Raw genomic sequence first — 26,604 nt, 5'->3', positions numbered from 1 at the left:
GAGAGGGTCAGGCTCCTTGGGCGTTGCAGAGGGGTCAGGCTCCTTGGGCGTTCCAGAGAGGGTCAGGCTCCTTGGGCGTTGCAGAGAGGGTCAGGCTCCTTGGGCGTTCCAGAGAGGGTCAGGCTCCTTGGGCGTTGCAGAGAGGGTCAGGCTCCTTGGGCGTTCCAGAGAGGGTCAGGCTCCTTGGGCGTTCCAGAGAGGGTCAGGCTCCTTTGGCATTCCAGAGAGGGTCAGGCTCCTTGGGCGTTCCAGAGAGGGTCAGGCTCCTTGGGCGTTGCAGAGAGGGTCAGGCTCCTTGGGCGTTCCAGAGAGGGTCAGGCTCCATGGGCGTTGCAGAGAGGGTCAGGCACCTTGGGCGTTCCAGAGAGGGTCAGGCTCCTTGGGCGTTCCAGAGAGGGTCAGGCTCCTTGGGCGTTCCAGAGAGGGTCAGGCTCCTTGGGCGTTCCAGAGAGGGTCAGGCTCCTTGGGCGTTCCAGAGAGGGTCAGGCTCCTTGGGCGTTCCAGAGAGGGTCAGGCTCCTTGGGCGTTCCAGAGAGGGTCAGGCTCCTTGGGCGTTCCAGAGAGGGTCAGGCTCCTTGGGCGTTCCAGAGAGGGTCAGGCTCCTTGGGCGTTCCAGAGAGGGTCAGGCTCCTTGGGCGTTCCAGAGAGGGTCAGGCTCCTTGGGCGTTGCAGAGAGGGTCAGGCTCCTTGGGCGTTGCAGAGAGGGTCAGGCTCCTTGGGCGTTGCAGAGAGGGTCAGGCTCCTTGGGCGTTCCAGAGAGGGTCAGGCTCCTTGGGCGTTGCAGAGAGGGTCAGGCTCCTTGGGCGTTCCAGAGAGGGTCAGGCTCCTTGGGCGTTCCAGAGAGGGTCAGGCTCCTTGGGCGTTGCAGAGAGGGTCAGGCTCCTTGGGCGTTCCAGAGAGGGTCAGGCTCCTTGGGCGTTCCAGAGAGGGTCAGGCTCCTTTGGCATTCCAGAGAGGGTCAGGCTCCTTGGGCGTTCCAGAGAGGGTCAGGCTCCTTGGGCGTTGCAGAGAGGGTCAGGCTCCTTGGGCGTTCCAGAGAGGGTCAGGCTCCTTGGGCGTTGCAGAGAGGGTCAGGCACCTTGGGCGTTCCAGAGAGGGTCAGGCTCCTTGGGCGTTCCAGAGAGGGTCAGGCTCCTTGGGCGTTCCAGAGAGGGTCAGGCTCCTTGGGCGTTGCAGAGAGGGTCAGGCTCCTTGGGCGTTGCAGAGAGGGTCAGGCTCCTTGGGCGTTGCAGAGAGGGTCAGGCACCTTGGGCGTTGCAGAGAGGGTCAGGCTCCTTGGGCGTTGCAGAGAGGGTCAGGCTCCTTGGGCGTTCCAGAGAGGGTCAGGCTCCTTGGGCGTTCCAGAGAGGGTCAGGCTCCTTGGGCGTTCCAGAGAGGGTCAGGCTCCTTGGGCGTTGCGGTGACCACTCTGGTTTGGGTGTCCTCGGCAGAACGATGTCGCTGTAACCAAGTGGTCACATATCGTTATGGGTTCCACTGCGCCAGAAGGGTCCGTGGAGTTTTATGAACATCAAGGCAAACACACGGTGAATTTTGGATCTTTTTTCAACGTTCTGATTGGCCAAAGTGGTCAAGCCTCCGACGGGCATCTGCAGTGCCCCACACATAGCTTATAGTTGTTCATCATTCTCGCCACCGCCAAAGAGAAGACAGGGAAGAAACCACCATTTACCTCTAGGCTGCTATATACTCTATATTTATTTGGTTTGTCATTCTGCCGTTTTTCATGGGATTTTAGGGGTAATTAAATCATTTCTTTAGAATTTAACCGAATTAATTTGTCCAGAAATTGTTTGACCAGCTCCTTGTATTCTCAAATTGAAAAAAGTGAGGGAGAGCCGCTCCTCTGCGCTCCGCCAGCGCTACACCCTTGCTGAAAGATGTGGTTTTGTTTGCGCCATTATTGCCATATTAAATCAAATTGGATAAAGCCTACTCAAAAATACATTTGTATGTTGTTTTAAAAACAATCTCAATACATTAATTCAATATTGAGTATGTCAGTTTGAATATAGAGTATCAGATTCAATGTACACGCTAATTAAATAGTATTTTTTTAAATCTCACTGTGGTTTCTGTGTTTTTGTGTGTGTGCGTGTGTGTATGTCAAGTGCTATTTCAATGTGAAGCATTTGCGTAATTGTTTACATCGGTGTTGTATCTTACAGAGTGTGGCTTTAAGGGAATAGTGTGAACAGATAGTAGTTAACATTTAATTGACAAGGTTTTTGGGAAAGCCTTTCCATCAACCAGAAGACGGTTGTCATTAGCATCATCGCTAACGGCTACACATAGTGGTAGATAAATACAGACGGGGCATTTCTGTGTTGTTTCCTCTTCAGAAAGTTGAAGGAAAACACAAATCACTTAAGCAAATTTAACGATGACTTGTGGGTTCAGAAAAACGAAGACAAAAAATGAATACAAATTATACCACCACTGGAAGGGCAAAGGGGCATGTGCTCTACACAGGTAAAGCCCTATCTGTCCACGTTGCCTTTGGGTAAGTGGGCACTGCGTCATGTGGCAACACCAACACTCACCTAAATAGCCTATATGCAACTGGGTGAGAGAAGTTTTCATTGATTTTGGGCAATATTATATGAGGTGTTATTATGTGTTGTTAGCGATGAGCCTTGGTCAATTTAGCTCGGAATATGCCACCCTAGTCAATCTGTCTCCTAATCCTGCCTAATGGCCAGGTCAGCCCTGGATGAAAGTATTGGCTGTAATAAGTAAGAGAAAACATAACATGTGGTTGTTTTTAAATGACTTTTTATGAAATTGTTTGCCAGAATAGACATTGTAATGGAAATTATTTTCCAATCTGCGTTACCCACTCCAGTCAGCAGATGGCGATGTGAGTCTTTCAGGTGATGCTTCTTGCGTGACGTGTAATCTAGTGGACGGGACGGGAGGCTTCTTCAACAGCGACAAAAGGGTACTGATTTGACCGTAGCTTGCTAGCGAACATAACACCGAAACATTGAAGCTCTTTAGACCAATCTTGTGTATTTAATCTTAGTGTTTAGCACATAATGTTTACGTGTCTACTAGTTCATTTAAACGTAATTTGCTTGTTAAATTATCAAATGTGTTAAATTGCTACTGCACTAGGTTAATCGCCCGGAGCTTGAGCTCACTAAACTAGACGGAGAAAGAAGCTCTGGTGAAAGGAGAGGAAGAAGCTTTTAGAATGAAAAAGGAGGAAGAGGAGGCTATCACATTGAAAGAAGAAGAGGATGATATTACAGTGAAAGAGGAAGATGGAAAAGAGGTTGTCAGAGTGGAAGAGGAGGAGGTAAAAGCTTTCAGAATCAAAAAGGAGGAAGATGCCATAACATGGAAAGAAGAAGAGAATGTAGTGAAAGAAGAGGAAGAACCTTTTGGAGTAAAAGAGGAAGAGGAGGCTATCTCAATAATAGAGAAGCAGGAAGACGTTTTGGGAGTGAAAAAGGAGGAGGAGGAGACTGGAGATCAGATTAACACCAGTGAGTATTGTCTTAAACGGGCACAAACTACACTACCAGTCAAAAGTTTGGAGGCAAAGGGTGGCTATTTGAAGAATCTCAAATATAAAATATATTTTGATTTGTTTAACACTTTTTTTGCTTACTGCATGATTCCATATGTGTTATTTCATAGTTTTGATGTCTTCACTATTATTCTACAATGTAGAAAATAGTAAAAAATAAAGAAAAATCATTGAATGAGTAGGTGTGTCCAAACCTTTAACTGGTACTGTATGCAGTTCTTGAACTAATGTGTGGTTTTTAAGGGGCATTCTACTGAAGTTATATACTTCAATATGTTGTTCAGTACTGTATAAATTGTTAAAGGTTCAATCTGCAATTGGTACATATATTTTTTGGACTTTTTAAATTAGCTTTAATGAATTTTCCATGTGGTCTACATTAAAGTGCACTTCATCTAATATAACAGGCTTTTAAAATTCAATGTTTGTGCATAATTTATATTTAAAATATCAAAGGGATGCAAAAGGAACCCAATTTGTGGAACGACCCTTCTACATTTGCATCAGAAACAATGTTTTACAAAATCATGATGAAAGTGGCCATTTTAGACCCTTTTTAGACACATTAATGGCTCTTGTAAGACCCTATGATTGTAATAGACGGTCATAAGTTTACCATCTGTTTGATGTTCTCGTTCACACAGGAGAGAGATACGACTATCATGGATCCTCTGGGGAGCCTCAACAACATCCTGATGCTGACGAGGCAGAGAAGAGTCTCTCCAGATCAGAACACCAGATGGTACAGCTTGGTCTGGTCTAGCATACAGCTTGCTCTATCGGGGTCTGGTCTGGGTTTCTGTAAAGCACTTTATGACAACAGTGACATCAGCATCCATAATGATATGCGTCTATGTCCCCTCTATATGGTTACCAGGACAACACCAGCCCTTCCGCCCTCCCAGAGTCCCCGTGTCGTACCTCTCCCAGTAGCACCTTACTGCTGGGTCTGAAGAGGTTGTCTGTACGGCTGGTGGACTGCAGGAAAGCAACGGGGCTGAGTGGAACTGTGAGAGGAGGAGAAGAGAAGAAAGGAGCAGATTTGATTCATCAAAGTAAGTGCTGTAGTTTAGTTTGAACAAATAAAATAGATCTGCCCACTGGTATCTGTTACCAGGACAACCAGCAGAGTTCTGTTAGTTGACATGAAGATACACTGGTATCTGTTCCCAGTAGGGCTGTCCTCGACTAATAACAATCTTGGTCAATCGATTGGTAGACATTTTTAAACGTCTATTTTTCCATATATAGACATACACTATGTGTTTTTAATAAAATCAACTATATGCATTGAGCTTTGTCTGATGCTTTAAGCTCAACGTTTGATGAAATAAGACACAAATGACACAAGAGGGAGCCAGAGATCAATTACCAAGCTCCTCCCACTCCTGCTGTTACTCTCCTGAAGGTAACAGGAAACACGAAGAGTCGGCAACTTTTTATCTTGACAATTTATCTTACCATTTCTATCGACTTTAATAACCAGAAGAAGAAAAAACTTCACCTGACCCAACCATTCTCCTCCCTGTCCAGTGTTTCCTTTAAAATACTATCAAGAATATGCATATCCTTGCTTTAGGTCCTGAGTTACAGGCAGTTAGATTTGGGTCATTTTAGGCGGAAATTGAGATGAAGGGTCCTACCCAGAAGATCAAATCAAATCAAATCAAATCAAATCAAATTTTATTGGTCACATGCGCCGAATACAACAGGTGCAGACATTACAGTGAAATGCTTACTTACAGCCCTTAACCAACAGTGCATTTATTTTAAACAAAAAAGTAAGAATAAAACAACAACAAAAAAGTGTTGAGAAAAAAAGAGCAGAAGTAAAAATAAAGTGACAGTAGGGAGGCTATATATACAATGGAATAAAGTGACAGTAGGGAGGCTATATATACAGGGGGGTACCGTTGCATAGTCAATGTGCGGGGGCACCGACTAGTTGAGGTAGTTGAGGTAATATGTACATGTGGGTAGAGTTAAAGTGACTATGCATAAATACTTAACAGAGTAGTAGCAGCGTAAAAAGTATGGGGTGGGGGGCAGTGCAAATAGTCCGGGTAGCCATGATTAGCTGTTCAGGAGTCTTATGGCTTGGGGGTAGAAGCTGTTGAGAAGTCTTTTGGACCTAGACTTGGCACTCCGGTACCGCTTGCCGTGCGGTAGCAGAGAGAACAGTCTATGACTAGGGTGACTGGAGTCTTTGACAATTTTGAGGGCCTTCCTCTGACACCGCCTGGTATAGAGGTCCTGGATGGCAGGGAGCTTTGCCCCTGTGATGTACTGGGCCGTACGCACTACCCTCTGTAGTGCCTTGCGGTCAGAGGCCAAGCAGTTGCCATACCAGGCGGTGATGCAACCAGTCAGGATGCTCTCGATGGTGCAGCTGTAGAATTTTTTGAGGATCTGAGGACCCATGCCAAATCTTTTTAGTCTCCTGAGGGGGAATAGGCTTTGTCGTGCCCTCTTCACGACTGTCTTGGTGTGTTTGGACCAAGATAGTTCGTTGGTGATGTGGACACCAAGGAACTTGAAGCTCTCAACCTGTTCCACTACAGCCCCGTCGATGAGAATGGGGGCGTGCTCAGTCCTCTTTTTTTTCCTGTAGTCCACAATCATCTCCTTTGTCTTGGTCACGTTGAGGGGAGAGGTTGTTGTCCTGGCACCACACGGCCAGATCTCTGACCTCCTCCCCTATAGGCTGTCTCATCGTTGTCGGTGATCAGGCCTACCACTGTTGTGTCGTCGGCAAACTTAATGATGGTGTTGGAGTCGTGCCTGGCCATGCAGTCATGGGTGAACAGAGAGTACAGGAGGGGACTGAGCACGCACCCCTGAGGGGCCCCCGTGTTGAGGATCAGTGTGGCAGATGTGTTGTTACCTACCCAGAAGATGTTTTAACCCAACCATTCTCCTCCCTGTCCTGCTTAACCTGACCCAACCATTCTCCTCCCTGTGCTGCTTAACCTGACCCAACCATTCTCCTCCCTGTCCTGCTTAACCTGACCCAACCATTCTCCTCCCTGTCCTGCTTAACCTGACCCAACCATTCTCCTCCCTGTCCTGCTTAACCTGACCCAACCATTCTCCTCCCTGTCCTGCTTAACCTGACCCAACCATTCTCCTCCCTGTCCTGCTTAACATGACCCAACCATTCTCCTCCCTGTGCTGCTTAACCTGACCCAACCATTCTCCTCCCTGTCCTGCTTAACCTGACCCAACCATTCTCCTCCCTGTCCTGCTTAACCTGACCCAACCATTCTCCTCCCTGTCCTGCTTAACCTGACCCAACCATTCTCCTCCCTGTCCTGCTTAACCTGACCCAACCATTCTCCTCCCTGTCCTGCTTAACCTGACCCAACCATTCTCCTCCCTGTCCTGCTTAACCTGACCCAACCATTCTCCTCCCTGTCCTGCTTAACCTGACCCAACCATTCTCCTCCCTGTCCTGCTGGCTTTCACAGATTCTGCCGTTACTCTCCTGAAGTTGCCCGGTAATAGGCTAAACGAGGAGTCTGCAACCTTTCTCATGTGGAATGCATATTTATCTTACCATTTCTACCGATCTGCGTGCCAGTTATGGTTTTCATGTGCACATTTTCGTGGAACATTTTCATTTCATTTTATAATAACGTCTCTTCATATCTCAAAAGTATTGTCATGTGGTTAATCAAAATTATATCTAAATCAAAATTAAAATGATACAAACCTAAAAAGTTACTTCTATTGCCATTGCCAACTTTGTAAAAATAGCTTTTATAAAGCCTACAAATAAAACATTGCAACCTGCAGGTAGAAAATATCCTGATATAAATAAATATCCTATAAATCACATTGGCTATGCTTGACCTGTCTGCAACGAACTTGAAAACATTGTATCAACTATTAACTTGAGTCTGGCCTGAAGCTCTGGCTAGTGAACTTGCAACATTGTATAAAATATTCTGGGCCCTCAGAGTTTCCTGCACCAGGAAACAGGGACAGACACATCTGCAGGCTATTTACACCAAGGGATAAGAAGCAGTGCTTTACTTGGGCAGGAGTTCACCGTAGCTGAGTACCGGCACCTCAAATGTTCTAATGCTTGAGCTCCTGTTCCTCTTATAGAATATTAGCTCAAAAAGTATTGTGGATCTCCAGCTTCTAAATATAAACAGTACCAGCACCCAAAATAAGTACATTATGGAGTCTTAAAGGAGGCCTGTAGCATCTAATGATGAAACATTATGGAGTCTTAAAGGAGGCCAGTAGCATCTAATGATGAAACATTATGTAGTCTTAAAGGAGGACTGTAGCATCTAATGATGAAACATTATGGAGTATTAAAGGAGGACTGTAGCATCTAATGATGAAACATTATGGAGTCTTAAAGGAGGCCAGTAGCATCTAATGATGAAACATTATGGAGTCTTAAAGGAGGACTGTAGCATCTAATGATGAAACATTATGGAGTATTAAAGGAGGACTGTAGCATCTAATGATGAAACATTATGGAGTCTTAAAGGAGGACTGTAGCATCTAATGATGAAACATTATGGTCTTAAAGGAGGACTGTAGCATCTAATGATGAAACATTATGGAGTCTTAAAGGAGGACTGTAGCATCTAATGATGAAACATTATGGTCTTAAAGGAGGACTGTAGCATCTAATGATGAAACATTATGGAGTCTTAAAGGAGGCCAGTAGCATCTAATGATGAAACATTATGGAGTATTAAAGGAGGACTGTAGCATCTAATGATGAAACATTATGGAGTCTTAAAGGAGGACTGTAGCATCTAATGATAAAATATTATGGAGTCTTAAAGGAGGACTGGGATGAAAAGGGAAAGGAAAGGGGATATCTAGTCAGTCACAGCTGAATTAATTCACCCTAAATGTGTCTTCCTCATTAAACCCAACACCTCTGAATCAGAGAGGTGAGGGGGCTGCCTTAATCGACGTTCCACGCCATCAGCGTCCGGGGAGCAGTTGTTGTTGGGGGTTAACTGCCTTGCTCAATGGCAGAATGGCAGATTGTTCCACCTTGCGGGGGATTCGAACCAGCGAGCTTTCAGTTACTGGCCCAACACTCTTAACCGCTAGTCTACAAATGTTCCAACTTCAATTAATTATTTCTCAATGATGCTTTAAAGGAGAAGTTTACCCAAAATCCAGAAACTCTGAAGTGATTCCATACTATGAAACTAGTCCAGTGGACTAGTTTCATGACAAAGCAAAAACAGGTTTTTATACATTTTTGCAAATGTAAAAAAAAAAAAAAAACAGAAATACCTTATTTATATATTTACATATTTAGACCCTTTGCTAAGAGACTCGAAATTGAGCTCAGGTGCATTATGTTTCCATTGATCATCCTTAAGATGTTTCTACAACTTGATTGGAGTCCACCTGTGGTAAATTCAATTGATTGGACATGATTTGGGAAAGGCACACACCTGTCTATATAAGGTCCCACAGTTGACAGTGCATGTCAGAGCAAAAACCAAGCCATGAGGCCGAAGGAGTTCTCCGTAGACGTCTGAGACAGGATTGTGTCGAGGCACTGATTGGACATGATTTGGAAGGGTACCAAAAAAAATTATGCAGCATTGAAGGTCCCCAAGAACACAGTGGCCTCCATCATTCTTAAATGGAAGAAGTTTGGAACTACCAAGACTCTTCCTAGAACTGTCCGCCCGACCAAACTGAACAATCGGGGGAGAAGGGCCTTGGTCAGGGAGGTGACCAAGAACCCGATGGTCCCTCTGAAAGAGAAGAATGGGAGAAACTCCCCAAATACAGGTGTGCCAAGCTTGTAGCGTCATACCCAAGAAGACTCCAGGCTGTAATCGCTGCCAAATGTGCTTCAACAAAGTACTGCAACAATTTCAACTATTTACAGTTCACTATTATTCTACAAAGTAAAAAAATATTAAAAATAGTGAAACCCTTGAATGAGTAGGTGTGTCCAAACTTTTGACTGGTAGTGTATACTGAAAAAAATATAAACGCAACATGCAACAATTTCAGCAATTTACAGTTCATATAAGCAAATCAGTCAATGTAAATAAATAAATTAGGCACTAATCTATGGATTTAACATGACTGGGCAGTGGCACAGCCATTGGTGGGCCTGGGAGGGCATAATCCCACCCTCTTGGGAGCCAGGCCCAGCCAATCAGAATCAGTTTCTCCCCATTTTATAGGGCTTTATTACAGTTAGAAATACTCCAGTTTCCTCAGCTGTCCGGATGGCTGGTCTCAGACTATGTGGAGGTCCTGGGCTGGTGTTGTTATATGTGGTCTGTGGTTGTGAGACCGGTTGGATGTACTGCCAAATTCTCTAAAATGACGTTGTAGAGAAATTAACATTCAATCTCTGTCAACAGCTCCAGTGGATATTCCTGCATTCAGCATGCCAATTGCACGCTCCATCAAAACTTGAGACATCTGTGGCATTGTGTTGTGTGACAAAACTGCACATTTTAGAGTGGCCTTTTATTGTCCCCAGCACAAGGTGCACCTGTGTAATGATCATGCTGTTTAATCAGCTTCTTGATATGCCTTACCTTGGCAAAGGAGACATGTTCACTAACAGGGATGTAAACGAATTTGTACACAACATTTGAGAGAAATAAGCTTTCGTGCGTATGGAAAGATCCTGGGATCTTTTATTTCAGCTCATGAAACATTGGACCAACACTTTACATGTTGCATTTATATTTTTGGAACATCTAACATCCAAAAGGTTCCACATTATTTTTTACTTCACCCAAAATATAATGACATTAGTGAGTCAGAATGTAAAAAATGTGTGAAAATCGAAGAAAAAAAAAAAAAAAGCTATTTAAACAGCAGTGTCGGACCCTTTTGACAACGGTGAGATGTTACTGATGTACTTTGTGTATAGTTTAGGACTTCCACACAAAATTACTTATTTACTTATTTTAGGTTTAAGGAAGTGTGCGGTCATACAGCCATGAAGGTTATACATTTACAACCACCTGCTCGATAGGAATCCAGCAATGTCTGTGTCTTGAGTGTCCTAGAACTGTCTAGTTTTTTGTGTTCTGACTCATAAAACAGAATGAATTAAATAAGTAATGTAAACATATTATCAGTAAATACCAGGAATTACTCTACAACATAGTTTTAAATGATGAAATGTTTGAAAACTGGCCTCAGGTTATTGAGGGATCTGATTAAATTTCATAGGGACCGTTTTATCATGTGGAGGTTTCATTCAGGTCTCTCTTTAAATAAACGCTGTCTTTGGCAGGAGAAAAACCAAACTCGGAGGAACCAGAGACGTCCAAACAAGCAAGACGACGCCTCTGCTCCCAGATTGGAAAGAGTTTTGCCAAGTCAGGAAGCCTGAAAAGACACGAGAGAACACACACAGGAGAGAAGCCATACAATTGTGCCCAGTGTGGAAATAGTTTTAACCAGTTAGGAAGGCTGAAAGTTCACGAACGAGTACACACAGGGGAGAAGCTTTTCCATTGCGCCCAGTGTGGGAAGAGTTTTAACAAGTTAGGAAACATGAAATCTCATGAGCGTATACACACAGGGGAGAAGCCTTACCACTGCTCCCAGTGTGGGACTAGGTTTACCAAGTTAGGAAGCCTGAAAAGACATGAGAGGACACACACAGGAGCAAAGCAACACCATTGTACCCAGTGTGGAAAGAGTTTTAACCAGTTAGGAAACATGAAAGCTCATGAGCGAATACACACAGGGGAGAAGCCTTTCCATTGCTCCCAGTGTGGAAAGAGTTTTAGCCAGTTAGGAAGCCTGAAAGCTCATGAGCGAATCCACACAGGGGAGAAGCCTCACCACTGCTCCCAGTGTGGAAAGCGTTTTAACCGGTTAGGAAAGCTGAAAGAACACATGAGACTCCACACAGGGGAGAAGTCTTACAAATGTTCAGACTGTGGGAAGGCATATTACTCATCACAGTCACTTAAAAGTCATATGAGAATCCACACAGGAGAGAATAATTACTTCTCCTAGTGTGTAAATTGATATTCACATCACATTGAGAAAACAAGAATTGAATATGGAGTATGTCAGTTTGAATATAGAGTAGATCAGATTCCATGTGTTTAAATTGTCCTTTTTTTAAACTCTGACTGTGTGTGTTTATCTGGGTGTGTCATTCCTCTAGCACTACAGATAATCAAGTGATATTTGGATGTGATGCGTTCTCTCTATTGTTTAATTAAATGAAAATGTTCACTGACTCGCCCACGGATTCCTTGTTCGACTTTCCTGGGGGCATTTACAAGCCTCCCACTGGTTGAATAAATGTTGTTTCCACATCATTTCAACAAAACAAATCCATGTGATGTTAGATAAATGTGGAAAACTCAACATGAGGTATGACAGGTGATATTTTGTGTTTATTTCATGTTGAATTCACTTTTGTTGACGACTCAAACAAATGTCAATAAAAACTAGATGTTGAACTGACGTCTGTACCCAGTGGGCTGGTTTGAATAAGCGGCAGGTGTTGGATCAATATCCACCTTAGTAGCAAAGTTTCCATGCAAATTGCCACAGATTTTCATGTGATTATTCTCAATTCTGCATAAAACAATATATGGATTTTCCCACCAGAAATGTTTCCATCCAACAGACTTATTGCGGATCAAAGGCTTCACATAAGCGCAGGTTAGCTCAACCATCCCGTATACGGGACACCGATCCCGTAGAGGTTAAATTCCCATGTACCGAATGAAAATTACAAGTTAAATGGGTTCCAATCGCATTTTCAACTCTACTGATGGTTTTAAAAAGGGTTGCGTTTAAATAGCAAACGTTCTCTTGTAGCCAACAGCTCACAGATACAGTGCGGGTAGGCTTTCTACATTATGAGATTATTATGGATAAGAGCGATATTATTTTATTTGTCAAATGGCAACCAAGCATCGATCATCATGTCACCAGAATAAGACCCTCCATTTTTTTGGGAATGGAGCATCAAGCTCATCACGTGCACTTTCACCACTCTGTGAAGTTCAGAACTTATTTCATCTGTAGCCTAATAAACTGCATGGGTTCCCAAGTCGTAGTGGGAGGACCACACAACATATCATCGCATGACTCCAAGTTAACTTTGATTTGATGGTTATTATCCCACCATGTAAAACGACCGAACAAATTGTCTGTCGGCATTTATAAAATTGTACCCGCATATCCTGTTTCCATCAGCCCCGTCATTACTTTTGAAATGGTTGGATCAACATCCACCTTCATGATATGGATGAAGCCTGATTTGGAATGTCTCAGAAGTTCTATCTGGCTTCGTAGTACACCCCTCTGATAATCAAGTGATATTTACATGTGATGCATTTGCTCCATTGTTTACATTTAAGTTGGTGGGCCACTCTGATGATTTATATCTTACTGAGTTGGGCTTTAAAGGAATAGTATGGTGACATCTTAGTGTGGCTTCCCTGATTTGGAAAGTCTGAGTAGTTTTAGCTTCATAGTACTCTATAGGTAAGGCTGTACAGGCCAATATGAATGTTCAATACACACAATAAAGGATCTGGAGAAGGTCTGTATGGAGGAGTGGGCCAATATCCCTGCTGCAGTGTGTGCAAACCTGGTCAAGACCTACAGGAAACGTATGTTCTCTGTAATTGCAAACAAAGGTTTCTGTACCAAATATTAAGTTCTGCTTTTCTGATGTATCAAATACTTATGTCATGCAATACAATGCAAATTAATTACTTAAAAATCATACAATGTGATTTTCTGTACTGTAGGAATTGTTAAAGAGTAAATCTTAAAATATCAAATGGACGCAAAAGGCACCCAATTTGTGGAACTATCTTTTCACATTTGCATCATAAACAATATTTTATAAAATCATGATGAAAGTGACCGTTTAGGCCCTGTTTAGATATATTAATGCCTCTTGTAAGACCCTATGATTGCAATAGAAGATAATAAGTTTACCATCTGTTTGATGTTCTCGTTCACACAGGAGAGAGACATGACTATCATGTATCCTCTGGGGAGCCTCAACAACATCCTGATGCTGACGAGGCAGAGAAGAGTCTCTCCAGATCAGAACACCAGATGGTACAGCTTGGTCTGGTCTAGCATACAGCTTGCTCTGTCGGGGTCTGGGCTGGGTTTCTGTAAAGCACTTCATGACAACAGTGACATCAGCATCCATAATGATATGTGTCTGTGTCCCCTCTATATGGTTACCAGGACAACGCTAGCCCTTCCGCCCTCCCAGAGTCCCTGTGTCGTACCTCTCCCAGTAGCACCTTACTGCTGGGTCTGAAGAGGTTGTCTGTGCGGCTGGTGGACTGCAGGAAAACAACGGGGCTGAGTGGAACTGTGAGAGGAGGAGAAGAGAAGAAAGGAGCAGATTTGACTCATCAAAGTAAGTGCTGTAGTTTAGTTCGAACAAATAAAATAGATCTGCCCACTGGTATCTGTTACCAGGACAACCAGCAGAGTTCTATTAGTTGACATGAAGATACACTTGTACCTGTTCACAGTAGGTAAAAAATCTTTGTCGACCAATCGATTGGTAATTTTTTTAACGTGTATTTCCATATATACAGTGGGGAGAACAAGTATTTGATACACTGCCGATTTTGCAGGTTTTCCTACTTACAAAGCATGTAGAGGTCTGTAATTTTTATCATAGGTACACTTCAACTGTGAGAGACGTAATCTAAAACAAAAATCCAGAAAATCACACTGTATAATTTTTAAGTAATTAATTTGCATTTTATTGCATGACATAAGTATTTGATACATCAGAAAAGCAGAACTTAATATTTGGTACAGAAACCTTTGTTTGCAATTACAGAGAACATACGTTTCCTGTAGGTCTTGACCAGGTTTGCACACACTGCAGCAGGGATTTTGGCCCACTCCTCCATACAGACCTTCTCCAGATCCTTCAGGTTTCGGGGCTGGCTAGGCCACTCCAGGACCTTGAGATGCTTCTTACGGAGCCACTCCTTAGTTGCCCTGGCTGTGTGTTTCGGGTCGTTGTCATGCTGGAAGACCCAGCCACGACTCATCTTCAATGCTCTTACTGAGGGAAGGAGGTTGTTGGCCAAGATCTCGCGATACATGGCCCCATCCATCCTCCCCTCAATATGGTGCAGTCGTCCTGTCCCCTTTGCAGAAAAGCATCCCAAAAGAATGATGTTTCCACCTCCATGCTTCACGGTTGGGATGGTGTTCTTGGGGTTGTACTCATCCTTCTTCTTCCTCCAAACACGGCGAGTGGAGTTTAGACCAAAAAGCTCTATTTTTGTCTCATCAGACCACATGACCTTCTCCCATTCCTCCTCTGGATCATCCAGATGGTCATTGGCAAACTTCAGATGGGCCTGGACATGCGCTGGCTTGAGCAGGGGGACCTTGCGTACGCTGCAGGATTTTAATCCATGACGGCATAGTGTGTTACTAATGGTTTTCTTTGAGACTGTGGTCCCAGCTCTCTTCAGGTCATTGACCAGGTCCTGCCGTGTAGTTCTGGGCTGATCCCTCACCTTCCTCATGATCATTGATGCCCCACAAGGTGAGATCTTGCATGGAGCCCCAGACCGAGGGTGATTGACCGTCATCTTGAACTTCTTCAATTTTCTAATAATTGCGCCAACAGTTGTTGCCTTCTCACCAAGCTGCTTGCCTATTGTCCTGTAGCCCATCCCAGCCTTGTGCAGGTCTACAATTTTATCCCTGATGTCCTTACACAGCTCTCTGGTCTTGGCCATTGTGGAGAGGTTGGAGTCTGTTTGATTGAGTGTGTGGACAGGTGTCTTTTATACAGGTAACGAGTTCAAACAGGTGCAGTTAATACAGGTAATGAGTGGAGAACAGGAGGGCTTCTTAAAGAAAAACTAACAGGTCTGTGAGAGCCGGAATTCTTACTGGTTGGTAGGTGATCAAATACTTATGTCATGCAATAAAATGCAAATTAATTACTTAAAAATCATACAATGTGATTTTCTGGATTTTTGTTTTAGATTCCGTCTCTCACAGTTGAAGTGTACCTATGATAAAAATTACAGACCTCTACATGCTTTGTAAGTAGGAAAACCTGCAAAATCGGCAGTGTATCAAATACTTGTTCTCCCCACTGTATATACAGTACACGTCAAAAGTTTGGACACTTCTACTCATTCCAGGGTTTTTCTTTATTTTTACTATTTTCTACATTGTAGAATAAAAGTGAAGACATCAAAACTGAAATAACACAAATGGAATCATGTAGTAACCAAAAAAGTGTTAAACAAATCAAAATATATTTTATATTTGAGATTCTTCAAAGTAGGCACCCTTTGCCTTGATGACAGCTTTGAACACTCTTGACATTCTCTCAACCAGCTTTTTGAGGAATGCTTTTCCAACAGTGTTGAAGGAGTTCCCACATATGCTGAGCACTTGTTGGCTGTATTTCCTTTACTCTGCGGTCCAACTCATTCCAAACCATCTCAATTGGGTTGAGGTCGGGTGATTGTGGAGGCCAGGTCATCTGATGCAGCACTCCATCACTATCCTTCTTGGTCAAATAGACCTTACACAGCCTGGAGGTGTATTGGTTCATTGTCCTGTTGAAAAACAAATGATAGTCCCATTCAGCGCAAAACCAGATGGGATGGTGTATCGCTGTAGAATGCTGAGGTAGCCATGCTGGTTAAGTGTGCCTTGAATTGTAAATACATCACGCCAGTGTCACCAGCAAAGCACCCCCACACCATCACACCTCCTCCTCCATATTTCACAGTGGGAACCACACATGCAGAGATCATCCATTCACCTGCTCTGCTTCTCACAAAGACACGGCGGTTGGAACCAAAATCTCAAATTTGGACTCATCAGACCAAAGGACAGATTTCCACCGGTCTAATTTCCATTGCTCGTGTTTCTTGGCCCAAGCAAGTCTCTTTTTTCTTATTGGTGTCCTTTAGTAGTGGTTTCTTTGCTGCAATTCGACCATGAAGGTCTGACGCACGCAGTCTCCTCTTAAAAGTTGATGTTGATATGTTTCTGTTACTTGAACTCTGTGAAGCATTTATTTGGGCTGCAATCTGAGTTGCAGTTAACTCTAATGAACGTATCCTCTGCAGCAGAGGTAACTCTGGGTCTTCCGTTCCTGTGGCGGTCCTCATGAGAGCCAGTTTAATCATAGCGCTTGATGGTTTTTGCGACTGCACTTGAAGAAACGTTCAAAGTTCTTGAAATGTTCCGTATTGACTGACCTTCATGTCTTAAAGTAACGATGGACTGTCATTTCTCTTTGCTTATTTGAGCCATTCTTGCCATAATATGGACTTGGTCTTTAACCAAATAGGGCTATCTTCTGTATACCCCCCCTACCTTGTCACAACACAACTGATTGGCTCATACGCATTAAGAAGGAAATGAATTCCACAAATTAACTTTTAACCAGGCACATCTGTTAATTGAAATGCATTCCACCTCATGAAGCTTGTTGAGAGAATGCCAAGAGTGTGCAAAGCTGTCATCAAGGCAAAGGGTGGTTACTTTGAAGAATCTCAAATCTCAAATATATTTATATATTTGTTTAACACTTTTTGGGTTACTACATGATTCCATATGTGTTCTTTCATAGTTGTGATGTCGTCACTATTATTAATGTAAACAATTGTAAATATAAAGTAAAACCCTTGAATGAGTAGGTGTGTCCAAACCTTTGACTTGTAGGGTATATGATGATGTCATAGTGAATTCATGATATGTCAATGAACAAGCCTTTCTTTCATACTTTATAATATAGCTCTATACAGTGCCTTCGGAAAGTATTCAGACCCCTTGACTTTTTCCATATTTTGTTCCATTACAGCCTGATTCTAAAATGGATAAATATTTTTAAAAATCTCGTCAATCTACACACAATACCCCTTAATGACAAAGTGAAAACATGTTTTTAGAAATTTTTGCAAATGTATATAGAAACATAAATACCTTCTTTACATATGTAAATGTATGTGTATTTGTTTATTTAACTAGGCAAGTCAGTTAAGAACAAATTATTATTTACAATGACGGCCTACCCCGGCCAAACCCTCCCCTAACCAGGACAACGCTGGGCCAATTGTGCTCCGCCCTTTGGGACTCCCGATCACGGCCGGTTGTGATACAGCCCGGGATCGAACCTGGGTCTGTAGTGACGCCTTAGGCTGCTGCACCACTCGGTTCCCCCACGTGGTCTGCGGTTGTGAGGCCAGTTGGATGTTCTGCCAAATTCTCTAAAACGACGTTGGAGGCGGCTTATGGTAGAGAAATTAACATTAGATTCTCTGGTAACAGCCCCAGTGGATATTCCTGCAGTCAGCATACCAATTGCACGCTCCCTCAAACCTTGAGACATCTGTGGCATTGTGTTATGTGACAAAACTGCACATTTTAGAGTGGCCTTTTATTGTCCCCAGAACAAGTTGCACCTGTGTAATGATCATGCTGTTTAATCAGCTTCTTGATATGCCTTATCTTGGCAAAGGAGACATGTTCACTAACAGGGATGTAAACAAATTAGTGCACAACATTTGAGAGAAATAAGCTTTCGTGCTCTTCGAAAAAATGGGACCAACACTTTACATGTTGCGTTTATATTTTTAGGAACAAAATATTTCACATTCTTTTTTACTTTACCCAAAATATCATGACAATAGTGATAGTCAAAATGTAAATAATGTTGAATGTCTAAATTAGAAACATTGCCATTGAAACATCATGTGTCGGACCCTTTCAACAACGCGGAGATGTTACTGATGTGCTTTGTATCTGTCTCAAATGTAAAAACAAATAAGTAAATACGTTTTGGACTTCCACACAAAATTACTTTTTTTTACTTAATTTAGGTTGAAGGAAATGTGTAGGTCTCATTCTGTATCATACAGCTATTAAGGTTATACATTTACAACCATCTGCACGATAGGAATCCAGAGATGTTTGTGTCATGAGTGTCCTAGAACTGTCTATTTTTTTGTGTTCTGACTTACAGTGGGGAAAAAAAGTATTTAGTCGGCCACCAATTGTGCAAGTTCTCCCACTTAAAAAGATGAGAGAGGCCTGTAATTTTCATCATAGGTACACGTCAACTATGACAGACAAAATGAGGAAGAAAAATCCAGAAAATCACATTGTAGGATTTTTTTATGAATTTATTTGCAAATTATGGTGGAAAATAAGTATTTGGTCAATAACAAAAGTTTCTCAATACTTTGTTATATACCCTTTGTTGGCAATGACACAGGTCAAACATTTTCTGTAAGTCTTCACAAGGTTTTCACACACTGTTGCTGGTATTTTGGCCCATTCCTCCATGCAGATCTCCTCTAGAGCAGTGATGTTTTGGGGCTGTCGCTGGGCAACACAGACTTTCAAGTCCCTCCAAAGATTTTCTATGGGGTTGAGATCTGGAGACTGGCTAGGCCACTCCAGGACCTTGAAATGCTTCTTACGAAGCCACTCCTTCGTTGCCCGGGCGGTGTGTTTGGGATCATTGTCATGCTGAAAGACCCAGCCACGTTTCATCTTCAATGCCCTTGCTGATGGAAGGAGGTTTTCACTCAAAATCTCACGATACATGGCCCCATTCATTCTTTCCTTTACACGGATCAGTCGTCCTGGTCCCTTTGCAGAAAAACAGCCCCAAAGCATGATGTTTCCACCCCCATGCTTCACAGTAGGTATGGTGTTCTTTGGATGCAACTCAGCATTATTTGTCCTCCAAACACGACGAGTTGAGTTTTTACCAAAAAGTTATATTTTGGTTTCATCTGACCATATGACATTCTCCCAATCCTCTTCTGGATCATCCAAATGCACTCTAGCAAACTTCAGACGGGCAAGGACATGTACTGGCTTAAGCAGGGGGACACGTCTGGCACTGCAGGATTTGAGTCCCTGGCGGCGTAGTGTGTTACTGATGGTAGGCTTTGTTACTTTGGTCCCAGCTCTCTGCAGGTCATTCACTAGGTCCCCCCGTGTGGTTCTGGGATTTTTGCTCACCGTTCTTCTGATCATTTTGACCCCACAGGGTGAGATCTTGCGTGGAGCCCCAGATTGAGGGAGATTATCAGTGGTCTTGTATGTCTTCCATTTCCTAATAATTGCTCCCACAGTTGATTTCTTCAAACCAAGCTGCTTACCTATTGCAGATTCAGTCTTCCCAGCCTGGTGCAGGTCTACAATTTTGTTTCTGGTGTCCTTTGACAGCTCTTTGGTCTTGGCCATAGTGGAGTTTGGAGTGTGACTGTTTGAGGTTGTGGACAGGTGTCTTTTATACTGATAACAAGTTCAAACAGGTGCCATTAATACAGGTAACGAGTGGAGGACAGAGGAGCCTCTTAAAGAAGAATTTACAGGTCTGTGAGAGCCAGAAATCTTGCTTGTTTGTAGGTGACCAAGTACTTATTTTCCACCATAATTTGCAAATAAATTCATAAAAAATCCTACAATGTGATTTTCTGGATTTTTTTTCCTCAATTTGTCTGTCATAGTTGACGTGTACTTATGATGAAAATTACAGGCCTCTCTCATCTTTTTAAGTGGGAGAACTTGCACAATTGGTGGCTGACTAAATACTTTTTTCCCCCACTGTATAAACAGAATGAATAAAATAAGTCATGTAAATATATTATCAGTAATTACCAGGGATCTTTACATTATTTGTTTCATAGCAAGGCAGTTTTATCAAGTGGAGGTTTCATTCAGGTCTCTCTTTAAATAAACACTGTCTTTGGCAGGAGAAAAACCAAAGTCGGAGGAACCAGAGACATCCAAACCAGCAAGACGACACCTCTGCTCCCAGTGTGGAACTAGGTTTGCCAAGTTAGGAAGCCTGAAAAGACATGAGAGGACACACACAGGAGCGAAGTCACCCCATTGCGCACAGTGTGGAAAGAGTTTTAAGGAGTTAGGAAAGCTGAAAGCTCATGAGCGAATACACACAGGGGAGAAGCCTTACCACTGCTCCCATTGTGGAAAGAGTTTTAACCGGTTAGACACCCTGAAAACTCATGAGCGAATACACACTGGGGAGAAGCCATACCATTGCGCCCAGTGTGGAAAGCGTTTTAACCACTTAGGAAACATGAAATCTCATGAGCGAACACACACAGGTGAGAAGCCTTACCACTGCTCCCAGTGTGGAAAGAGTTTTGTCCATTTCGGAAAGCTGAAAGCTCATGAGCGAATACACACCGGGGAGAAGCCTTTCCACTGCGCCCGGTGTGGAACGAGTTTCAACCATTTAGGAAACCTGAAATCTCATCAGCAAATACACACAGGTGAAAAGCCTTATCACTGCTCCCAGTGTGGAAAGAGTTTTAGCCATTTAGGAAACCTGAAAGCTCATGAGCGAATACACACAGGGGAGAAGCCTTACCACTGCTCACAGTGTGGAAAGCGTTTTAACCAGTTAAGAAAGCTGAAAGAACACATGAGACGTCACACAGGGGAGAAGCCTTACAAATGTTCAGACTGTGGGAAGACATATTACTCATCACAGTCACTTAAAAGTCATGTGAGAATCCACACAGGAGAGAATAATTACTTATCCTAGTGTGTAAATTGATATTTCACATCACATTGACTTAAAGTTAATCAGAGAACATACACAGTGCTCCCATTGTCTTATATTGTTGACTGAGATTGTGTTTACTTGTTCATACCATATGAAATTGAATGATACAAAGTATACTCAAACATATATTGTTTTTATTAGAAAACATGAATTGAATATGGAGTGTGTCAGTTTGAATATAGAGTATGTCAGATTCCATGTGTTTAAATGGTCCTTTTTAAAACTCTGACTGTGTGTGTTTATCTGGGTGTGTCATTCCTTCAGCACTACAGGTAATCAAGTGATATTTGCCGACCTATTGCTGTTTCATCATTGTCTCAATGAAGAGTTCCTCGTTCGACTTTCCTGGGGGCATTTACAAGCCTCCCACTGGTTGAATAAACGTTGTTTCCACGTCATTTCAACAAAACAAATCCAAACTTCCAACCTAAATCCAATGACATTTGACATTTTCATGTGAATATTCTAATCTACCTAAAACAATAAATGCATTATGTTTCTATCAAACAGACTTATTGCGGATCAAAGGCTTTGCGTTATGACGTAGTGCACAACATTTTTACTTTTGCTGTTAAATTTCCATGTACCAAATAAAAATAGAAGTTAAATGGGTTTCCATCGCATTTTCAACTCTACTGATGGTTTGAAAAAACTGTTGTGTTACGTAGCAAACGTGCTCTTGGCACGTGCACTGTAGCCAACAGCTCCCAGATACAGTGCGGGTAGGCTACCTACATGATGAGATTATTATGGAGAAGAGAGAAATTATTTTATATGTCAAATGGCAACCAAGCATCGATCATCATTTCACCAGAATAAGACCCTCAAAATGTATTGGAACGGAGCATCAAGCTCATCACGTGCACTTTCACCACCCTATGAAGTTCATAACTTATTTCATCTGTAGCCTAATAAACTGCATGGGTTCCCAAGTCGTAGTGGGAGGACCACACAACATATCATCGCATGACTCCAAGCTAACTTCGATATGATGGTTATTATATCAATATTTTCTATTAAAGGAGTTTCCACCGCCATTTCTCGCTTATACATTTTTACAGACACATAAAGATCCCACCATGTAAAACAAATGAACAAATTGTCTGTCGGCATTTATACAATCCTGTTTCCATCAGCCCCGTCATTACTTTTGAAATGGTTGGATCAACATCCACCTTCATGATATGGATGAAGCCTGATTTGGAATGTCTCAGTAGTTCTATCTGGCTCCGTAGTTTACCCCTCTGATAATCAAGTGATATTTATATGTGATGCATTTGCTCCATTGTTTACATTTAAGTTGGTGACCCACTCTGATGATTTATATCTTACAGAGTGGGGCTTTAAAGGAATAGTATGGTGACGTCTTAGTGTGGCTTGAAATAAATAGGATTATTAATCAAAAACTCCTATAGCAACAATACACTGAGGCTTTGATGTCAAGAAGAGAACTGGCTGATGGGTGGTGGTGCTACTCTATAGGTAAGGCTGTCCAGTCCAATATGAATGTTCAATACACACAATAGGTTGATCGGTAGCCAGTTAGCTAGCTGTCCAGTCCAATATGAATGTTCAATACACACAATAGGTTGATCTGTAGCCAGTTAGCTAGCTGTCCAGTCCAATATGAATGTTCAATACACACAATAGGTTGATCGGTAGCCAGTTAGCTAGCTGTCCAGTCCAATAGGAATGTTCAATACACACCATTTCTTTTTTATTTCACCTTTATTTAACCAGGTAAGCCAGTTGAGAACAAGTTCTCATATACAACTGCGACTTGGCCAAGATAAAGCAAAGCAGTGCGATAAAAACAACAACCCAGAGTTACAAATGGGGTAAACAAAACATAAGGTCATAAAATACAACAGAAAATATATATACAGTGTGTGCAAATGTAGCAAGTTATGGAGGTAAGGCAATAAATAGGCTATAGTGCAAAATAATTACAATTAGTATTAACACTGGAATGCTAGATGTGCAAGAGATGATGTGCAAATAGAGATACTGGGGTGCAAAAGAGCAAAATAAATAACAATATAGGGATGAGGTAGTTGGGTGGGCTAATTTCAGATGGGCTGTGTACATGTGCAGTGATCGGTAAGGTGCTCTGACAACTGATGCTTAAAGTTAGTGAGGGAGATAAGAGTCTCCAGCTTCAGAGATTTTTGCAATTCGTTCCAGTCATTGGCAGCAGAGAACTGGAAGGAATGGCGGCCAAAGGAGGTGTTGGCTTTGGGAATGACCAGTGAGATATACCTGCTGGAGCGCAGACTACGGGTGGGTGCTGCTATGGTGACCAATGAGCTAAGATAAGGCGGGGATTTGCCTAGCAGTGATTTATAGATGGCCTGGAGCCAGTGGGTTTGACGACGAACATGTAGTGAGGACCAGCCAACAAGAGCGTACAGGTCACAGTGGTGGGTAGTGTATGGGGCTTTGGAGACAAAACGGATGGCACTGTGATAGACTACATCCAATTTGCTGAGTAGAGTGTTGGAGGCTATTTTGTAAATGACATCGCCGAAGTCAAGGATCGGTAGGATAGTCAGTTTTACGAGGGCATGTTTGGCAGCATGAGTGAAGGAGGCTTTGTTGCGAAATAGGAAGCCGATTCTAGATTTAACTTTGGATTGGAGATTCTTAATGTGAGTCTGGAAGGAGAGTTTACAGTCTAACCAGACACCTAGGTATTTGTAGTTGTCCACATACTCTAGGTCAGACCCGTCGAGAGTGGTGATTCTAGTCGGGTGGGCGGGTGCCAGCAGCGTTCGATTGAAGAGCATGCATTTAGTTTTACTAGTGTTTAATAGCAGTTGGAGGCTACTGAAGGAGTGTTGTATGGCATTGAAGCTCGTTTGGAGGTTTGTTAACACAGTGTCCAATGAAGGGCCAGATGTATACAAAATGGTGTCGTCTGCGTAGAGGTGGATCTGAGAGTCACCAGCAGCAAGAGCGACATCATTGATATACACGGAGAAAAGAGTCTGCCCAAGAATTGAACCCTGTGGCACCCCCATAGAGACTGCCATAGGTCCAGACAACAGGCCCTCCGATTTCACACATTGAACTCTATCTGAGAAGTAGTTGGTGAACCAGGCGAGGCAGTCATTTGAGAAACCAAGGCTATTTAGTCTGCCAATAAGAATGCGGTGGTTGACAGAGTCGAAAGCCTTGGCCAGGTCGATGAAGACGGCTGCACAGTACTGTCTATTATCGATCGCGGTTATAATATTGTTTAGGACCTTGAGCGTGGCTGAAGTGCACCCATGACCAGCTCGGAAACCGGATTGCATAGCGGAGAAGGTACGGTGGGATTCGAAATGGTTGGTGATCTGTTTGTTAACTTGGCTTTCAAAAACTTTCGAAAGGCAGGGCAATATGGGGATGAGGTAGTTGGGTGGGCTAATTACAGATGGGCTGTGTACAGGTGCAGTGATCAGTAAGCTGCTCTGACAGCTGATGCTTAAAGTTAGTGAGGGAGATAAGTGTCTCCAGCTTCATAGATTTTTGCAGTTCGTTCCAGTCATTTGCAGCAGAGAACTGGAAGGAATGGCGGCCAAAGGAGGTGTTGGCTTGGGGGATGACCAGTGAGATATACCTGCTGGAACGCATACTACGGGTGGGTGTTGCTATGGTGACCAATGATCTAAGATAAGGCGGGGATTTGCCTAGAAGTGATTTATAGATGACCTGGAGCCAGTGGGTTTGGCGACGAACATGTAGTGAGGACCAGCCAACAAGAGCTTACAGGTCACAGTGGTGGGTAGTATATGGGGCTTTGGTGACAAAACGGATGGCACTGTGATAGACTACATCCAATTTGCTGAGTAGAGTGTTGGAAGCTATTTTGTAAATGACATCGCTGAAGTCAAGGATTGGTAGGATAGTCCGTTTTACGAGACCATGTTTAGCAGCATGAGTGAAGGAGGATTTGTTGCGAAATAGGAAGCCGATTCTAGATTTAACTTTGGATTGGAGATGCTTAATGTAAGTCTGGAAGGAGAGTTTATGGTCTAACCAGACCTAGGTATTTGTAGTTGTCCACATATTCTAAGTCAGACCCTCCGAGAGTAGTGATTCTAGTCGGGCGGGCGGGTGCAAGCAGCGTTCGATTTAAGAGCATGCATTTAGTTTTACTAGCGTTTAAGAGCAGTTGGAGGCCACGGAAGGAGTGTTGTATGGCATTGAAGCTCGTTTGGAGGTTTGTTAACACAGTGTCCAATGAAGGGCCAGATGTATACAAAATGGTGTCGTCTGCGTAGAGGTGGATCTGAGAGTCACCAGTAGCAAGAGCGACATCATTGAAATATACAGAGAATAGATGTCACGGTTTCGGCCGAGACTGCTCCTCCTCCTGGTTCGGGCAGGCTTCGGCGAGCGCCGTCCCCGGAGTACTAGCTGCCACCGCTCTATGTTTCTGCAGTCGATTGCTTTTGTCTGTCTGTTTCACCTGTGGCCAATTGTGTGTTGATTGCGTGCCCTATAAGTTCCTTGTTTTGTGTTAGTATTATTGTGTGTTGTTTTCACTGTCATGTTGTTCGGAGCTACGTGTTTGCACTCTGTTTGTTTTATGTTTAGTGTTTACGCGTGTTTGCGTAATTCTCCCTCGCCTCTTGTTTTGTCGAGGTCGTGTTATTTTTGGTCGGTTACTTTGGATTATTAAAGTCTGTTGGACTTAACCTCTGTGTCCTGCACCTGACTCCTCCACCACATCCACATCGGTTCCCTTCTAACAGAACAACACACCATCATGGAGTCAGCAGGAACAGCGGCGGCACCCGAATCCCTGGAATACCGGATTAATTACCAGGACACCATGATCCGGCAACTCGGGGCCGCCATGGACGAGGTGTCCAACACACTGCGCCGTTTGGTGAATCGGGAGGTGCCCACGCCTTCTCACACCATCCCAGCACCAACGGCCAGTCCTCCTCTCTCAGCACCGGAACCCAGTGGCATTCGGCTCTCGCTCCCGAGGGCATATGACGGTTCTGCAGCCGGGTGTCAGGGCTTCCTCCTGCAGGTAGAACTTTACCTTGCCACTATACACCCGGCGCCCTCGGGATACGAGAGCGTCTCCGCCCTCATCTCCTGTATCTCCGGCAAGGCGTTGGAATGGGCCAACGCCGAATGGAGGGGAATAGACGCCGCAACCATCACCTACGCGGAGTTTTCCCGCCGCTTCAGGACTGTCTTCGATCATCCACCTGAGGGGAAAGCGGCGGGAGAGCGTCTATTCCACCTCCGACAGGGGAAGAGGAGCGCACAGGAGTTCGCACTGGAGTTCCGGACACTAGCAGCGGATGCGGGGTGGAATGAGAGGGCCCTCATCGACCACTACCGGTGTAGCCTACAAGAGGACGTTCGTCGTGAGATGGCCTGCAGGGACACCAACCTGTCGTTCGACCAGTTGGTGGACATCTCCATCCGTCTAGACACCCTGCTGGCTACCCGCGGACGTCCCGAGTGGGGGTCGTCCATT

At 43.5% G+C, this 26,604-nt stretch overlaps 1 protein-coding gene and 1 pseudogene across 1 annotated transcript in view; both read left to right on the top strand.

Moving 5' to 3' along the window:
- The window catches only part of LOC121560162, a 29,207-nt pseudogene extending 17,215 nt beyond the window's left edge, over positions 1-11,992 (top strand).
- Positions 11,993-13,577: 1,585 nt separating this feature from the next.
- The window catches only part of LOC121560165 (zinc finger protein 721-like), a 73,094-nt gene continuing 60,067 nt past the window's right edge, over positions 13,578-26,604 (top strand). The window contains exons 1-4 of the mRNA XM_045216254.1: positions 13,578-13,612; positions 13,748-13,925; positions 20,281-21,097; positions 21,384-21,391. Coding sequence (XP_045072189.1) covers positions 13,610-13,612; positions 13,748-13,925; positions 20,281-21,097; positions 21,384-21,391 — 1,006 coding nt within the window. The 5' untranslated portion in view covers positions 13,578-13,609. The remainder of the gene's footprint in view (positions 13,613-13,747; positions 13,926-20,280; positions 21,098-21,383; positions 21,392-26,604) is intronic.

This window comes from Coregonus clupeaformis, unplaced genomic scaffold, assembly GCF_020615455.1.
Source record: "Coregonus clupeaformis isolate EN_2021a unplaced genomic scaffold, ASM2061545v1 scaf0651, whole genome shotgun sequence".
NCBI lineage: Eukaryota > Metazoa > Chordata > Actinopteri > Salmoniformes > Salmonidae > Coregonus > Coregonus clupeaformis.
Note: the sequence above shows the minus strand (reverse complement) of the source record. Positions and strands in the feature narration are given on the sequence as shown.